The 18,799-nt window shown below is 47.4% G+C and overlaps 1 protein-coding gene across 1 annotated transcript in view; it reads left to right on the top strand.

The window, feature by feature from the left end:
* The window catches only part of SH3KBP1 (SH3 domain containing kinase binding protein 1), a 196,218-nt gene that overhangs the window by 91,903 nt on the left and 85,516 nt on the right, over positions 1–18,799 (top strand). The window contains exon 6 of the mRNA XM_015825255.1: positions 8,073–8,269. Within this exon, the coding sequence (XP_015680741.1) occupies positions 8,073–8,269 (197 nt within the window). The remainder of the gene's footprint in view (positions 1–8,072; positions 8,270–18,799) is intronic.

Here is an 18,799-nt window from a genome sequence, read left to right as displayed (position 1 = left end):
GGTTATTTGATTTAATTGTAAGTTTTTTTTACTGATTTTATGTTTCATTATTTTTGAGTTAACTGCCAGGTATCATTCTTGAATGGTTTGTTCAGTACAATATTCCATTTGTTCTTAAGCATAGTTTATTTCCATCATATATTTCTCTTTTCAGGTTTGTCAATTGTTAACCATATGATCATATAATCATCCCAAAATTCAAGTCTTTTTATCTTATCACTTTCTTAAAATTAAGAAAAGTACAATAAATTTCTTTTTTCATAATTACAGTATATATTTCTCAGTGCTTGTTGAAGAGCAAATTCTTTCCAGATACATGGAACAAACAAATGCTGCTATACTTCTTGCTACTTTGGTCTCTGCATTCTTCCAGTCATCAAGTGCAAGCTAGTCTTCACACAAACACTAAACAATTTTTCAATATATTCAATATATTCACAATATTTATTTTTCTTGAACCCTAACATTTGTAGCACTGGTGTTATTTGCACAGTTTGCCCTTTGAAAGTCTAAGTGATTCTCCAGCATGAGGATGGAGAATCCACGAATGGGTTTAGACTGTCTTCCTGCCCAATTAGACTAAGTCTGACAAACTTGCCACGCCTCCTGGTGGGCTAGAGTACCACCCAGTCTCGACTTAGTCTTCAGCCCAACAGGACACAATAGTGGTTGGCTCCTTTGTCAAGACTTATTCGGACAGGTCGTATATTTCCCCTTCGTGGATTCCCCGTTTGTTCTATTACAGCACTGGGATCAGCGGTGTTACAAACCGCCCTGCGGTTTTTTCCTCACTTCCCTAATTTGCCCTCAGCCAAATTGAGCCCAAACAAACTGACTGTGGCTGTCTGCTCAGCGCTGAGCTCAGCGTTCCAAGTACATGACTGACGGCCATCGACAAGCCAGCTGAACTTGTTGGCCTCAAAACCTCCGCTGTGGTCCCGTTCTTGGTGCGCTCATCATGGCCGCCATTTTGTGGACCGCGCAGACAGCGTTTCTTTGCCTCAACGATTTTATTGATTGAGTCCCAAAATAACCGACAGGCACAAGTGCGGCCAGGAGGCCAGCTGATTAGCGGGATTCCGGCATTTTCGGCCCCGGTCCGGCGCTCACTGCCCAGCAGTCTCAAGGAGCTCCTAAAAGGCCTTTGTCGTACGTCTGCCATTTTGGGACAGTTAATATCGATCTAAACTGCAGGGGATTAAATTCCTTTCTCAAAATTAGTGAAAGTTGCTAAAACAGGCCATATAGGAAATTGAGTCCAGATGCCCTCTGTTCGTTAGGCATCACAGCCTTAGCCGGTGCAGGGCCCCAGCAGGCGGCACCAATTACTGAACTTGTCTATTCTTGGAAATTAAGAGGATTTGTGCCTGGCTGGTACTTGATGGGAGATAGTCTGTGAGCTCACAGTCACAACAGCCCAGGCCTCAACGGGCCGCTCTCTAAATTTTACAACATTAAAGTGTGCTGGCCCGCCTTTTGGCCCCGCTGCCACCACCTAGGTCTAGTGTGCAGGCACTTATCACTAAGGTGATTGGCCGCCACTGAATGAGATACATGTGTGCTGGCACTCACCAATTGTGGTTTTGCTACCACTGTACACCTGACTAGTACACCGTGAGTGCGTTATCAGGCATTGTCAGCCATCAGGAGCATTACAGGTGCGCGAGAGTCCATTAAGTTGGTCCGGCAACTACCGTTCTCTAGAGCAATCGCTGGTTTCCAGCGTTTGACGTACAGTCACAACCTAGTGCTCTGCTCCCATTCCTTGAGATACCACTCAGTACACCACTGAGATATCTCCTTTACGATGGCGGACAACGAGGCACCTCAGACCGCACAGAGTGCTCCCGGCACTCCAATTCCAAAGAAGCGCAAGTCCTCCAAGTTGGAGGCTGCAGGGAAGCTTAAAGCCAAGGCCAAAGCTATTTCTGGCAAGAAGCCCTCTAAGGCGGCTGAGAAAGAGGCCAGCAGGAGACACCTAGCCTTAGAGAAGCAGTTTCCCAAGGTTCAACAGCTGAACACAAGTGGAACGGTCCAAGCTTTCCCAGTTCCGCACGAGGGTTCGCTCTTTAAGTCGCAACTTGCCCCACCCAGATCCTTGGTCCAACGGGCCTGGTCTCCAGAAGGGGAAGCCAGGCAAGGGAATGTTCTGCCCCTCAACCAGGGACCAGGTCCCCAATGGGTGGCTTCTTCGCCTAGGGTCCAGTTGGGGCCAGAGGCCACATTCACACCCACAGCGGCTGGACTTCATCCCACTGAACCTCAAGAGGTGTGGCCAGAACAGCTTCAGGCGTTACTCGCTCAGGCATTTGCCCAGGGCATAGCTTCCTCATTCCACCAGAGGCCCAGGCCAGAATTCATGGCACCCATGACACCATCTCACTTCCAGGCAGAAGCCCTGGAATATCCTTGCTCTGTCTCTTCAGAACATGGTTTCTTGTATGGCGATAGTGCCATGGGCCAAACTACACTCCAGAAACCTACAATGGTTTTTGCTCCCATTTCAGAGGCTGGGCACCAGCTCCTCCAACCAGAAAGTCAGGGTTCTGCTTCAAACACTAAAATCCCTTCAGTGGTGGACCTCCCCGGCGATAGCCAGAGGTTCATTGTTCAAGGAACCAGCCCGACTTACCCTGACTACGGATGCCAGTCTGTTCAGCTGGGGAGCATACGCACAATCGCAGTCGGCTCAGGGTCAGTGGTCCCAGTTAGACCTCAAACACAGTATAAACTGGCTGGAGCTCAGAGCCATTCATCTGGCCCTATGCCACTTCGCCGACAAAGTGGCAGGGCAACATGTCCTAGTCCTCACAGACAATGTGGCAGCAAAAGCCCATGTGAACCGGCAAGGGGGCACCCGGTCCAGGTCCCTCATGACCGAGGGCCAGTTGTTGGGCTCTTGGGCAGAGACCAACCTCTCCTCCTTCAGAGCAGAACACATCTCGGGAGAGGCAAACCAGCAGGCGGACTCCTTAAACAGGTCAACAGTGGACCACTCTGAGTGGCACCTGCATCCCCATCTATTCAGGGAGATCTCGGAGAGGTTCAGCCTTCCGGTGCTGGACCTGTTTGCCTCTCCGGCGAATTCCCAGCTCCCAAGGTTTTTCTCCCGATTCCCATCTCCAAGGGCGGAGAAGGCGGACGCCTTCCGCAGTCCATGGCCCGAGGGTCTGCTCTATGCCTTTCCTCCTCTCCCTCTGCTCCCGGCAGTTATCCGGAAGATACTGCAGGAACGGCGGAGGTGATACTAGTTGCCCCACACTGGCCAAGACGACCGTGGTTTGCCGACCTCGTGGGTCTCTTCATCTCTCCCCCGTGGAGGATTCCTCCAGGTCGCATTGCTCTCAGCCAGGGGGCTCTGCAACATCCAGAACCTCAGTGGCTCCAGTTAACCGCCTGGCACTTGAACAGCGGCTCTTGACCCAGGAATCCTACTCGATGGGGGTAATCGCCATGATTCAGGCATCCAGGCGCCCCTCAACGAACAGAGTTTACGACTCCACGTGGAGGAAATTTTGCCACTGGTGCACTAGGAACCGATTCGATCTCTCGGCCATCACCATCCCGAAGATCCTGGAATATTTGTTGGAAGGGCTCAACAAGGGCTTAGCACCCAACACCATCTGCAGGCAGGTGGTGGCCCTATCTACGGTGTTTACTTGTGACAATTCAACGCCATTGGCTCAGCACCTCATGGTGCGCTCCTTTGTGAAGGGAGCAACCAACACCAAGCCGCCTGTGGTTCATTGTTATCCCTCTTGGGAACTGCCGCGGGTTTTACAGGCCCTTACCTCACCACCATTTGAGCCCTCAAGAGCTGTACACTACAGTTCTTAACCATGAAGGTGGCCTTACTGGTAGCCGTTACATCGGCTAGATGCATCTCGGAACTGGCAGGTCTCTCTGTCAGAGAGGACCTATGTGTTTTTCATAAGGACAGGGTGGTCCTTCGTTTGGATCCATCATTTGTACCCAAAATGAATACTTCGTTCCACAGGGCGCAGGAGGTGATCCTCCCAGACTTTTGTCCTCGCCCATCACACGAGTTAGAATGCCAATGGCACACCTTGGACGTTCGCAGAGCATTGCACCATTACCTCAAGAGGACTTCAGCCTTTCGCAAGTCGGAAGCGCTCTTTATATTCTTTCAACCCTCTTCCATGGGGCAGAAGGTATCGTCTTCAACCATAGGCAGGTGGATCAAAGCTTGCATTGCAAGAGCGTACCAGTCGCATTCCCTGTCTGTTCCAAACCATATCACTGCTCACTCCACCCGCAGCACTGCAACATCCGCGGCGTGGGCAACACAGGCATCCATTGGGGATATTTGTAGGGCGGCGACCTGGTCCTCGCCTTCCCCGTTTGTGAAACATTACAAACTGGATAAATTTGCCTCCACTGAAGCTTCATTTGGCCGGAGAGTGCCCCAGCAAGTAGTGTTATCAAGTGGGACACAGGCCCAGACTAATTCCCTCCCATAGGGACAGGGCAGCTTTGGTATGTCCCATTCATGGATTCTCCATCCTCATGCTGGAGAAGGGGTGTTGTCTTACCTGAACGCCTTTTCTCAGCATGATGATGGAGAATCCACACCCGCCCCTTCAGTGTCCGTCAGGTCCTGTGTCAGGGTAGGGGAGCTAACACGTCAGACTATTGTCAATAGCTTCGCCTTCGTTGAGACTGGGTGGTACTCTAGCCCAGCAGGAGGCGTGGCAAGTTTGTCAGACTTAGTCTAATTGGGCAGGAAGACAGTCTAAACCCATTCATGGATTCTCCATCATCATGCTGAGAAAAGACGTTCAGGTAAGACAACGCCCCTTCTCCACTTATAGTCAATCACTCTACTTTCTGAACATGCATTCAAAGTATTTTTCACTTGCTTTGATCAGCAGTTCACACATGACTATGATTGGGAATATTGAAAATGCTTATTGTTGCACAGCTCTGGTAAAGGTGGGAGTATTTATTAAAGGAGAACATATATACAATGCAGTGGGTTTCTTTTCCCTTACCTTCTCTAGGTGCCAATTATAGAAGTGTTAGAATCTGAAGTGTTAGAAGTGTTAGGGTTCCTTTGTCTTGTAAAGAGGCACCCAACAATTATTATAATAAAACTTGGTTCTTCTTTTCAGTGTCATGCTCCTTCTTCAGATTGAATCCACAACATTATCATTCCACACATTTATGTGGAATTCTATAATACACATATAATTGTTTTGAGTTTGTTCTAATCAGCTTCTGCATCTTTTTTTCTTATCCTTGACTAACACTCACTCTGTTGAGGAAAGTATATTCTTCTTTTAGTGTTTCCTCCTACAGTCATTCTGCTTCCATTAAGTTCCTTCTTTTTCTTCCCCAAATTCTTTGTTCATGTTACCATTTACCATTTACACACAACTATCATCAACAGAGCCTTCATACTTTCATATGCATGCACAATAAACCAAAGGGCTGCTTGAGAGATTGAACGGAATTATTGTACACTCATATTTTCCAAAGTAACAATTAGCACTGTCAGATACCCATGCCATTTGCAGTTTAAAATCATAAGTTGGAAGTAATGTCTTAATATCACATTCTTAATGGATATGATAATTTTATTTTGTAACCAGTCAATTCTATGTACAGCAGCAAAGTGTAAAGGCATAGTTATAAAGGGCAAAAATAAAGTTGAAAGTAGATTTCATAATGATTCTTGAAGATGAACTACAAAAGATCAATGATCTCAGTGATGGACCTGTCTGTGACAAAAAGCTGCCCTCATATCATTTCTCCCAGGAGAAACGTCTTTGCATTTTCTTCCAAAGTGGTAGACCAAACATTGCCTTCAGCCTAAGGTTTCTTCTTTCCCAAACCCTACTACAGTTGCAACTCAGAACAAATCTCTTTCTCTTTAATGTAAGGACCGCAAGAGCAAGTGGAGTAATATATTCTGACCTACAGAAAAATTCCCAAGAGGAATAAAACAGAATACTTTTTTTAAAAAAGCACCTAAAGAACACTTGTGGTGCCACTCCAAGTTTAGTTCAAAGTGTTGTGTTCTATAGTCAAAATAACACATGTATTTTATTTTAGGCCTTGAACAGGCAAAATCTTCACTTTGAGATTGAAATGTATTAAACTCAAACCTTAAGTTGGGCAATATTGTTTAAGTCTACAAATTAGGAAATTTACCTATATTTTGTTAATAACTCTATTGTTGGAACTATTTGAATATTTATAGTATCTTCATCTGAAGTCGTAGATTGTAAATTAAATCATTAGTTCTGCTTATCTAAAATCTATGTATAATCATATCCTTGATCTTAAAAATAGTTCTTCAATAAACTATCATTTTGGTTCCAAATATATTCAGGTTTAATGTTTTATACTTAATATTTTTGGACAATAAGAGTAACAGAGGTTCAAACTGGTATCCAAATTAAAATACTTCCTTCTTTTTTTCAATCCATGTTTATGACAAAAAAAATCATATAAATCTTGAGTTTATTTGCTCAGAGAATTATCTGTAATGCAGCTATCACAGTAAGGTATCCTTGTGAAATTAGTTGTGATTTCTAGGCAAAACAAGCTTACTTCCTGCATTAATAGAAATGGAACAGTTTGTTTTCACTGAGAATATTAAAGTTAATCAGATTGGTTTAATGGACAGACAGGAATCTATTTTATTCCTGTGCAGGGATGTGGATGTACTTTTCAACAAGGTTTTCTCAGGTAGATATTTGATTCAATATGTTGGCAGAGATAATGTTATGCAGTCCACTTGACTGCATATTTGATTAACTTCTGCTTTCTGTTTCTACAGTATCTGTCTTAAATAATTTCTCTCTTAAATAATGTTTCATATTTATTGTATAATTGGCTTGTTGTGAATTATATATATAAAAGACCCAATATGTCGATTAGCTCAACTATATTTTAAATCATAACTGATTTAGCATTTTATTCATTTTCTGATAGATATCCATTTTTTTTCATTGCATGGTTATTTAAAAATGGATGTCTTTTTGTGGATTTTCTAGAGCTACCGTGTTTTCCCGAAAGTAAGGCCTACACCAAAAATAAGCCCTACCTTGATTTTGGGGGGTGGGCCTAATATAAGCTCTACCCCAAAAATAAGCCCTAGTTTTGGGGCAAGGCACACCTAAAAATCAAGCTGGGGTGGGGGGTGGAGCTGCCCAACTCACCCTGCACCCACTTACCTTGCAGCCAGGCCTCTCCTTGCCGGCCCACTTCTTCTGGGGCCTCTTCTGCAGCCAGGCCTGCATTTCTCAGTCACAGGCCTTTCCAGAAGACCTGTGCAGCCAAGATCTGAGCTATGGATTCAATCCGTAGCTTGGTTCTGCAGGACCTCAGCAACTAAGCATCAAGCTATGGATTGGATCCATAGCTTGGTACTCGGCTGCTTAGGCCTTCTGGAAAGGCCTGACTGCAAAATGTAGGCCCTAATGCAGCTGCAGAACTTCGGCCCCAGAAGAAGTGGACCGGCTGGGTGGGGCTGTCGATGCCAGAGGTGAGGTAAGGCCTACCCTGAAAATAAGACCTGGTCTTATTTTTGGGGAAACACAGTACTATGACATATGAACAAGGTGATTCTGATAATAACTTCTGCTTATTTTGGTTAATTTGTTTAGCTTATAAAAGCTATGTGAATTTGTTCACATATTGAGATTTTTAATTGAAGCTCTCCTGTGGTTACCCATACTTTTAGAGTGTAACCTCTAAGAATAGTGGTTCACTATATCCTAGTCAGTTTGTACCCAGCTCTATTATCCTGTGAAAGATCTTAGAATGCTATTCTATACTGCTAAGTATCTGAGGGATATAAATAAATAAAATAATTTCTCTTCTACCTCCCCTTGTATGTATATCCATATCTTATTGTATGTTCTCCATAAGCATAATAAAACTGATCCTGGTTGCTATGTTGTCAGTTGGAACAAAGTTTTAAAATTAATTTCAGTATTGTACTATTAATCTGGTGCATGAGGTTTTTTTTTTTATTTTGCTGATTGTACTCTTATAAAAATAATCTTAAAACCAGGTTTCTCTTTCTTTCTTCCCTCTGGCAGGTTTAAGAGATACTACAGGCTCAGAAAGTGATGGTGGTGACTCAAGTAGCACAAAATCAGAAGGAGCTAATGGAGCAGCAACAATCCAACCCAAGAAAATCAAGGGGATTGGATTTGGTGACATTTTCAAGGACAAACCCATAAAGCTACGTCCAAGGTCAATAGAAGTAGATAATGATTTTCTGCCAGTTGAAAAGGTATGTTATATAAATTATAAATATGTGTTTCTGTCTTAAGATTACATGACTGCCAAGGTCAAGAAGATGAGCACTGCTTAAAGATGTTATTGAACTTTCTGATTGCCTAGAAAGATATGCCAATGATTCATCTTATGCGTAGTTATTCCTTTTCTATAATAAAGCATTCTTCAGTATTTTTCTACAGATTGTTTTAGTATTATTGCAGGAACTCTTAGACTATTCAAAATCTGTTGTAGAATTAATTTCTCCTTATGTCAGACTCTATATATGGATTTGTATATCTGTGAGATTACTTTCACATTGATATCCAAAATGGGATATTTATTTTGAATTCAAACTTCCAATTGTGCAAAATGGCAAACCCTGAATTTATCACAATTTGTTGTTGTTGTTGTTAATTGCGAAGTCATGTCCGACCCATCGCGACCCCATGGACAACGTTCCTCCAGGCCTTCCTGTCCTCTACCATCTTCTGGAGTCCATTTAAGCTCATGCCTACTGCTTCAGTGACTCCATCCAGCCACCTCATTCTCCAGTACAGGAGATGGAGAATCCACCAATGGGTATTCAAGGTCTGCCTGCTCTTGAGACCAAGTAGCCAAAGTTGACACGCCCCCTCTTGCTAGAGATCCAGTCTTAACTTGGTCTCAGCTCTTAATAGTAGTGTGTTGGTTTGGCTCTCAGCAGATATCAGGTTAGACAGAAAGCCCTTGGTGAATTCTCCTTTTCCTTTGGCTTAATTCGTTTTTTCCTTCAAATGTATCATAATTTAAAATAATTCATCCCCTTCCCTTTCAAATTAAGTGGGGGTGTGAGTGGGGAGGAAATTTGCTTCCAGTTTGGACTGGAACCCTTAGGGATTTCTCCTTTTCCCTTTAATTTGGCTTCATTAACTTTATTTCTCCTTAAATCAATTAATTCCACACCCTTCCCATTTCGTTTAAGTGGGGGTGTGGGGGGGAGGAAAATTGTTTCCAAATTCCCTGCCCAAGGCCCTGAACGAAGGGGGGGGGGAAGAAATCAGCAGCAGAGACAGCTTGCTGCATTTTTTCCCCATCCTCCTTTAATTTGCACCCCCTTTGTAGGGTGCCTGGCAGGCTCGAACGTTTGGATTCTTTCAGAATCCGGATCGTCCGAGCCTCCCAGAACAACGGGGCACTCACGGCCGCCATTTTGATGGCCGTTTTCAACTGAACAACCAGCCAGCTCTCCTGTTTTGCCTATTCATCCAGGGCAAAGGGACAGCGCGGTTTTTCGGCGTGGCTGCTGCCGCCGCACCCGTTATCCTCAAGGTCGTCCTAATTAACCTTTTTGGGGCCGCGGAGGCTGTGCCTCGGAGGAGGACAGCCGCGGCCGCCATTTTGATTCCTTTCTTGGCTGCCTCGCTTGAATTTCATAGCAAGGGGGGGAATAATAGCAATCCCCTCCCCTTTTCAATTTGCTGCAAGGTCTTGCCACGTGGGGCCCTTGATCCACCTAGGCCACTACGAGGTAGCGGCCATTTTAGGGACCTCGTGGCTCTGCTAGGCCCAAAGAGTCCTATTAAGGGCGGCGGTGGCCATTTTGAATTTTTTGCCACGAGCCCTAGGCCGCCCAGGATAGGTAAGGGGTTCTTAAATCCCGCTTCATTCGTCTGGCCGCCATCTGAACTGTAACCTTAGGCCTAGCGTCCCTTGGGGGATTGTTGGTAATTGCTGGTGCGCACTGCCTGGCTACCTAAGGCCTCCGGTCAGAGCCCAGAGAGTGGTTCCAAACGTGCCTTCGGTCTTTTGCCTCACCTACCGTGACCAGTGACCCAGAGAGATAATTTATTGGGTGGTCAGGGGAACAGTCTTTGGTACTTGTTCCAATTTTCGCTCCCAACTGCTTGTCTGCCAGAGCTTCCTCCCATTCCTTTTGGGACTGCTCTAGTGGGATGGAGGGATCACCGTTGCCTCAGGCCATGGGCACGCCCTCTCCATCCCCAAATGACGGCTGCACTAACCCTTCTGGACAGAAGGCGGCAGGCAAGTGTAAATCCAAGACAAAGCATACGCTCAAGAAGCCCTCCAAGTTGGCGGAGAAGCAAGCCAGCCGTAGGCACCAGGCTCTGGAGAAGGAGTTCTCCAGAGCGCAGAGGCAGGCCTACTCGGACATAGATCATTTGGTGGCCACCGAGGTTGCACTACCCCTGGGTCCCTCTTCATCCACTCAGGGAGTATGGTCAATCCCAGGGACTCCTTCCGCACCAGCCCAGCAGCCAACATCTCTGCTGGGCCCTTCCCCACAATCTGCCCCACTCCCTTCTCCTCCTGGAGTCACGGGACCGGGCATTGGAGACATCTTCTCTGACGGCCGCCTTGAAGTGCTGCTAGCCAAGGTCGTAGACCGGGCACTAGCACAGCGTTCAATCCATACGGATCAGGAGGCCTCAACATCGGCCATGCCGCCCTACGAGCCTCCCATAGAATTTCCTGCAATTCAGGAGCCAACATCCCCAGCTCAATCCTCCATGAGCGGTTACTCCTCTCCTCAGGGTGAGGAACAACCGGAATTTGATTTCTCAGAGGATGAGGGCCCTCCTCCAGACCCCTCCCCATCAGGGGGGCTGTTCAACCCCAATCTCTTCCTGACCATCCTACGTAAGGCCACCTCTACGGCCAACATAGGATCAGACCAATTTCCCCAGCCGCAGACAGTGACTGACGACAGTCCCAGACCTATATTTTTTGAAAAGGTAGCAACTGAACACCACGTTCCGTGCCCTTCAATCTTTCTGAAAGAAATCAAGAAGCCTTGGGCTTCTCCCTCTTCATTCCCTTCAGTAAGCGGAACGGACAAAAGACTTTTTCACACCTCCGCAGATCTCACTGGCGCGCTCGAGGTGCCCAAGGTAGATGAAGCCTGGACATCCCTAGTGTCTCAGACAGCCATAGCTGGAGACTTGTCGGAGGCTCTCAAAGCCGACGACAAAAGGTGGGAACAAACACCCACCAGGCAGCTGCATGGGGCATTAAAACGGCCACATGCGCTTCCTTTTTTGTTAGGACTACTCTATTATGGCTCCAGAAACTTCAGGCCAGAGTTCTGGCCGAGGATGTCCGGACCCACCAAGACCTTGCCAAGATGGTTGCAGCCACGGAGTATGTGGCGGATGCAACACTCCAATCGGCCACCTTTTCCTCCAGGGCCATAGCATCCAATATCGTTGCCAGAAGGATGTTGTGGTTGAAACACTGGCAGGCCGATAATAAACTTAAGTGGCGCTTAGCGACGGCTCCCTACCTGGGTACTGATTTGTTTGGGGAGGCTCTGGCTCCTTATCTCGTGGAGAATAAGGACAAACGCAAGGTCATGGTGCACATAATCAAAAAACCTGAAAAGCGCACCATGCCTTACTTTAGGAGGCAGTCCTTTCGCCAAACAGCCTCCACAACCTCCAACCAGTTTGCCAGGTCGTATGCTCCCAGACAGGACAAACCTTACGACCGCCCCTATGACAGACCGGGATTTAGATCCAGGCAACAGGGCCATTCCAAGCGGCCATTTCGCGGAGCAGGCCGCACCTATCGGAAGTCCAAGTGACTCCCATCCCAACCTTCCCATTGGGGGAAGGCTGACCCACTTTTTTCATCAGTGGGAGCTAACCACCTCGGACGCCTGGGTACTTCAGACCATCCAGTCCGGTTTGTTCCTAGAGTTTCTGGCCACACCCCCGGAACGGTTCACCTTCTCAGTCTCGAGGGATCCCATCAAACACAGGCTCATGCAGGAGGCCATCCATCATCTCCTAGACATTCAGGCTATAGAACTGGTTCCGGCGGATTTCAAGGGCCGGGAGTTCTACTCCATCCTCTTCGTGGTTCCCAGGGCCTCGGGAGGATGGAGAGCAATTCTGGACCTCAAACATCTCAACCGTTACATAATATACAAGAGGTTCAAGATGCACTCCCTTCAGTCCATTCTAGGAGGCATCAGACAAGGAGATTTCCTGGCGTCAATAGACCTCACGGAAGCATATCTCCATATTCCTATTCATCTGGCTCACCGTCGCTTCCTACGCTTCTGCTACAAAGGCAAGCACTTCCAATACAGAGCACTTCCCTTCGGCCTTTCCTCAGCACCCAGAGTCTTCACGAAAATCCTAACCGTGATAGCAGCCACGCTCAGGAAAATTCCCATACGGGTACAGTGTTACCTGGACGACATTTTGATCCAGGCATCATCATTTCAGACAGCCCAGGAAGACGTGAAAGTCACCATTCGCGTTCTTCAGCAACATGGTTTCTCAGTAAACTTCCCAAAAAGCCAGACAGTTCCCTCATCCAGGCTGCTACACCTGGGGGCCATCATAGACACCTCCAACTGCATGGTGTACCTCTCCCAGGAGCGGATAGGGAACTGGCTCGCAAGGTATACAGGGAACACACGGTTCCACTAATATTACTTTCTCAATTACTAGGCAAGATGGTCTCCTGCATAGCCATAGTACCATGGGCCAGGTTTCACCTGCGGGACCTCCAGTGGTTCCTCCTTCCCTTCCAGCGCAAGAATACCAGCGCATCCATCCAACCAGTCAGGGTTCCCATACACATCCGCAGGGTACTTCGATGGTGGTTCTCTCGGGCAGTGACCAAGGGGTCACTCTTCAAGGAACCAGACCGCGTCACCATCACGACAGACGCCAGTCTGTACGGTTGGGGAGCCCACTTGCAACCTCACTTCGCGCAGGGTCGTTGGTTCCATTCGGAATTATGAAACAGCATAAATTGGCTGGAACTACGGGCAATCCGTCTTGCCCTTCACCACTTCAGCGTCAGTATTCAAGGCCGGCACGTTTTAGTCCTCACGGACAACGTGGCGGCCAAGGCACACATCAACCGTCAGGGGGGTACCAGGTCCAGATCACTCGTGACCGAGGCACGTCTCCTCCTCACCTGGGTGGAGTCCAACCTAGCCTCACTCAAAGCGGAACACATTTCGGGGATCAACAACCTGCAAGCGGACTTTCTGAGTCGCTCCACGGTGGATCCATCGGAATGGGGGCTGCACCCGGACTTGTTCTCCAAAATAGTTTGCAGGTTCGGTCTCCCGACCCTAGACCTGTTTGCCTCAGCGGACAATACACAACTCCCCAGGTTCTACTCCCGCTACTTCCTTCTGGCGGCGGGACAGATGCCTTGAGGATTCAGTGGCCCGAGGGCCTCCTATACACCTTCCCTCCCCTGCCACTCATCCCAGCAACGATCCGCAAACTCCTCTTGGAACGAGCGGAACTGATTCTCATGGCTCCATACTGGCCTCAGAGGCCGTGGTTCGCGGATCTGATGAACCTGTCCCAGTCCCCCCCGTGGAGAATCCCCCCTCATCGTGTGTCACTACATCAGGGGACCATTTGCCATCCAGATCCTCAATGGTTGCAACTAACCGTCTGGCGCTTGAACGCGGCATAATGGCACAGGAATTGTTTTCTCCACGTGCCATTGCCATAATACAGGCTGCTCGCCATCCGGCGACCAATGGCATTTATGATTCTACCTGGAAGAATTTTTGCGATTGGTGTTGAAGGCGGCAGTTTGATATTCAAAACTTATCCATTCCCCAGGTGGTGGACTATCTTCTGGACGGACTGGATCGAGGCCTCACCCCTGCAACTCTTCGCAGACAGGTGGCAGCTTTGTCCACGCTGCTCACTGGTGCTGATGCAGTTCCCCTAGCACACCATCCCAGAATTCGCGCCTTTCTTAAAGGAGCGTGTAATACCAGACCCCCTGTGGTTCACAGGTTCCCGTCCTGGGAATTACCACGCGTCCTTCGCGTTTTAACAAAACCACCCTTTGAACCCCTAAGATCCATCCTGTTGCGGAACCTGTCTCTTAAGGTGGCGTTCCTGATCGCCATCACATCGGCCAGGCGCATATCTGAGCTAGCTGCCCTTTCAGTCAGGAATGATCTCTGCATCTTCCACAGTGACAGGGTGGTCTTACGTCTGGATCTTTCCTTTATTCCAAAGGTAAACCCACTCTTTCACAGATCACAGGAGGTAGTCCTACCAAATTTTTGTCCGAACCCTTCGCATGACTTGGAGCGGCAGTGGCATATGCTGGACGTCCGTAGGGCGTTGCGCCATTATATCAAGCGCACGGAACCATTTCGTTGGTCTGAAGCCATATTTGTATCCTTTCGCCCGGCTTCTTCAAGGGCAGAAGGTCTCCGCCGGCACGATTGGCAGGTGGATCAGAAATTGTATCGCGGAAGCGTACCAGTCCTCTTCCCTGCCAGCTCCAAGTCATCTCACTGCTCATTCCACTCGCAGTGCTGCTACCTCTGCAGCATGGGCCACACAAGCTTCCATCGAAGAGGTTTGCAGAGCTGTGACATGGTCATCACCTTCTCCGTTTGTGCGTCACTATAAAATTGACCGCTTTGCTTCTGCGGACGCCTTCTTCGAGCGGCGTGTCCTCCAGCAAGTGGTGTCCGGAGACACTCATCCGGCCTCCTCTGTTTCCCACCCAACGGGACAGTGAGGCTTTGGTATGTCCCATTGGTGGATTCTCCATCTCCTGTACTGGAGAAGGGGCGTTGTCTTACCTGAACGCCTTTTCTCAGTACGGAGATGGAGAATCCACACCCACCCTTCTAGGTCAGATAGGCCAAACTCAAGGGTTTGAGAGCCAACACCTCCATCTTCAGCCACTTCGCCCTCGTTAAGACTGGATCTCTAGCAAGAGGGGGCGTGTCAACTTTGGCTACTTGGTCTCAAGAGCAGGCAGACTTTGAATACCCATTGGTGGATTCTCCATCTCCATACTGAGAAAAGGCATTCAGGTAAGACAACGCCCCTTCTCTGTCATCCCATTCTTCTATTGCCCTCAATCTTTCCCAGCATTAGGCTCTTCTCCAGTGAGTCCTTCCTTCTCATTAGGTGTCCAAAGTACTTGAGTTTCAACTTCAGGATCTGGCCTTCTAAAGAGCAGTCAGGGTTGATCTCCTCTAGGACTGACCGGTTTGATCACCTTGCAGTCCAGGGGATTCGCAGGAGTCTTCTCCAGCACCATAGTTCAAAGGCCTCAATTCTTTTGCGTTCAGCCTTTCTTATGGTCCAATTTTCACAGCCGTATATTGCAACTGGGAAAACCATGGCCTTGACTGTAATAATTACTTTTAAAATAGTACTTTTTGCAATCTATGCAATCTATGCAATACTATTGCACAGTTCCTTTCTCTTTCAGCTCCAAATCTTTTACCATTCCTATCTCTGTCCTCCAGCAGTTATTCTGTGATTCGTGAGGTACTTTTATGGCTCTCTGCCAGTAATACAACTTAGTATTTTCTTCCTGGCACATACAGATCCTTGTAGAAATAATTTTGGCACCTGAACCAGAAGAGCAATAAGTTAAATAAGTTAAATTTTAACAAAGAAGCTAAAAGCTTATCTATAAATGCCCTTGAGAAGTCTCTTTCAAAAGAGTTCTCAGTTCCACTTGACAATTATAAGAAGAAATACATTTGGATATTGGAGAAAGGCTTGAGTATAGAAAATGATAGTGATGGATTGTTTGAGCTGGCCTTTGGCTTTTTCCTTGATGTGCACCATTTATGGATTTGATTTCATATTGTTGGTCTCTGAAAGTAGTTTCGATGGAATCTGCTTGTTTTATTTTGGTACTATGGATTCTTTTCAGATTATATAAGACTTTTGCCTTTTATTAAAGGCACAGTTGTTGGCATTGTCAATTTCACTGACACAGTCTGATAACTTATTTTGGATAATAGTTTTGACTGTATCTAGTGATGTAGTTATAGGAAGGTGTCCAGTAATTTTTTAAAGGACTACCTTCTAAGAAATGAGAAATGCAGTTATCTTCCTAATAAATTAATTAATTTTGATTGTTAGATTTATAGGCAAGAGCAGAGTTCGCTCAGTGGTTGGAATGCAGCATTGCAGGCTAATTCAGCTCAGTGCTAGGAGTTGGATCCTCAGCGGCTCAAGGTTGATTCAGCCTTCCATTCTTCTGAGGCTGGTAAAATGAGGACCCAGACTGTTGGGGGCATTATGCTAACTCTGCAAACCTCTTAGAGAGTGTTATTAAGCACTATGAAGTGGTATATAAGTCCAAGTGCTATTGCTATTTAATATATTTACTGTGTTGTAATGATTAAAAAGATTAAACCACATTGTTGAAAACTTAGTGTTCATGGAATGCTTAATTCTGTAAGTATTCTAAAAGAATTTTTTATCTGTTTGGAAGATAAAGCAATTATACTGTAAAATTAGAAGCTATATAAAATGCTCTTTGAGAAGAAAACATTCAGAAAAGCCTATATCTATGAATGGAATTGTTCATGCTGTTGAGGAAGAATGGTGATATGGAGCAATCTTATTACTTATTAACTTCTTATTTAGCAAATGTCTCCTTAAGAACTAAAGTTATGTTCAGTAGCCTATAGCACTTTAACACAACTAAATGTGGAAATATGAACCCATTTATTTCCAGCAAGTCAAGTCCTTCTGGATCATTATTATTTCTCACCAGCATCATTCTTATATTATCAAGATCTAACTTTGACCAAAGTCTCTAAATATTTGTATTTGTACAATGACATAATTATTGATCTGATAGATCTTACATCAGCCAGTAAATATACACTGATTTTTTTCTGATCACGCTGCAATCTTCTTCAGAGATAATTTGAAAGTGAATTCTTTACAGACATCCTGTCTTTATATATAGGTAATCCCCGAGTTACAAGCGTTCACTTAACGCTCGTTCGAAGTTATGTGATCAGCGCCCCCTAGTGTTTACAAGCAAGTCCCAAAATTACGAATATTGCAGCACCACAGCAGTCATTTGCCCTTACGAGCTACTTCATTGGCACTGCAACATTCATCCCATTTCCTCCCCCCACTCCTCACAACTGCTTCCCCCTACCTTCCTGCTGCGCTGGATTCACTTATCTTGCAAAAATCCTCTCTGCTGCAGTTTCTTTACGTTTGAGGGAAAGGACAGTCGGCTTGGAAATGCTTTTGGTGCCAAGAATGGAGGTTTCTGGAGTCCGTGATCTCGCATGAGTGTTTGAAGTTGCCCAAATCACGGACCTCAGAAACTTTCATTCTCTATGCGAAAGGTGCCTGTCTCCTGCTCCAGCCCCCAACTCCTTTCTGCCTGAGGGAACTGAGAGAGAAGGCCAGGTCTTTGCACCCACATCCAGCCCGCCGGAGTTCACCGCACTGGGGGAAAAGTGTCCCCGTTGTCCACAGAGCCTCAGAGGCCTCCTCCAAGCCTCCCAGAACGGAGGATGGGGAAGGCTTCTGCATGCCTCCGGAGATTGGATCCAGGCCTCTGAGGACTGCTCCAAGCTGCTGCCGCCCGGAACAGAGCTTCCAGAGGTTGGATCCAGGCCTCGGAGGCCCAGAATGGAGGCTGGGGAAGGCTTCTGCATGCCTCCGGAGGTTGGATCCAGGCCTCTGAGGACTGCTCCAAGCCATTTGCGCCCAGAACAGAGATCGGGGGGAGGCTTCTGCATGCCTCCAGAGGTTGGATATAGGCATCAGAAGCTCCGTTCTGGGCAGCAGCAACTTGAACCAGTCTTCCGAGGTCTGGATCCAATCTCCAGAGGCATGCAGAAGCCTCCCCTGATGTCTGTTCCGGGGGCAGCGGCCATGTGGCTCCGGAGTTGGGGGGAAGCAGGAGGCAGGCACCGCAAACAGTGCGAGAATTCAGGCACCCATTCTCTGCAAAAGAGGATCGGTGCCTGAACTTGCACGATATTACGGCATCCAGGGGCTTCCATCAACTCTCCTGTCCCTCAAAAGCAGGAACCGCAGCAGAGAGGAGACAGATCTTTTCAAGGTAAGTGAGTCCGGCGTGGCAAGAAGGGAGGGGGAAGCATGAAGTATCTTAATTGGTCGGGGAGGCCTTGGGGGCATGTTCCATCACTAGGCCCCCCCATGGCCTTCCCCACCCTGAGATACCTCAGTGTTGTGGCTCCATCCGGTGGGTCCCTCTCATCAGAGGAGGAAGGCTCTGAACATGACGGAGAGGAGATGGCTAGGCCTCTCTCTCCCGGCCCTTCCCCTCTGGTGCAGCCTTCGGTGCCTTCCGACAGCGAGGAGTTTGGCCAGGAGCCCGGTGTTTCTGGGATTGGCCAGGAGCCTGGTGCTTCTGGGATTGGCCAGGAGCCAGGTGCTTCTGGGATCAGCCAGGAGCCAGGTGTATCGGACTCCGACGATGATACGTCTTGGCTGGATCCACGCCAGCGTCGGAAAGAGAAGCGTGCGCAGCAGCGGACACGTCGTGCCAGATAATTCAGCTGAGTCACTGGGCCACACCCCACTGGCTATATAACAAGGGGTGTGGCATGTGAAGTTTCGTGACAGACAATTTTTGATGGATATTCGGTCGCACGCTCTCTGGCAAGTCATTGTGGAATTATCTTTGTTTGCTGTGTCTTATCAGTAAAGGCTTGGCAGGCAGCTACGCAGTTGCTGCCAAGGAATTCATTTGCCTTTGTGCCGAGCAGTTTTTCAGGCCTCGGCTGCCTGGT

Source organism: Protobothrops mucrosquamatus, unplaced genomic scaffold, assembly GCF_001527695.2.
Source record: "Protobothrops mucrosquamatus isolate PMUCROS unplaced genomic scaffold, P.Mucros_1.0 scaffold_198, whole genome shotgun sequence".
NCBI classification, from domain to species: Eukaryota; Metazoa; Chordata; class Lepidosauria; order Squamata; family Viperidae; genus Protobothrops; species Protobothrops mucrosquamatus.
The sequence above is the reverse complement of the archived record's forward strand: the minus strand, read 5'-3'. Positions and strand labels throughout refer to the sequence as shown.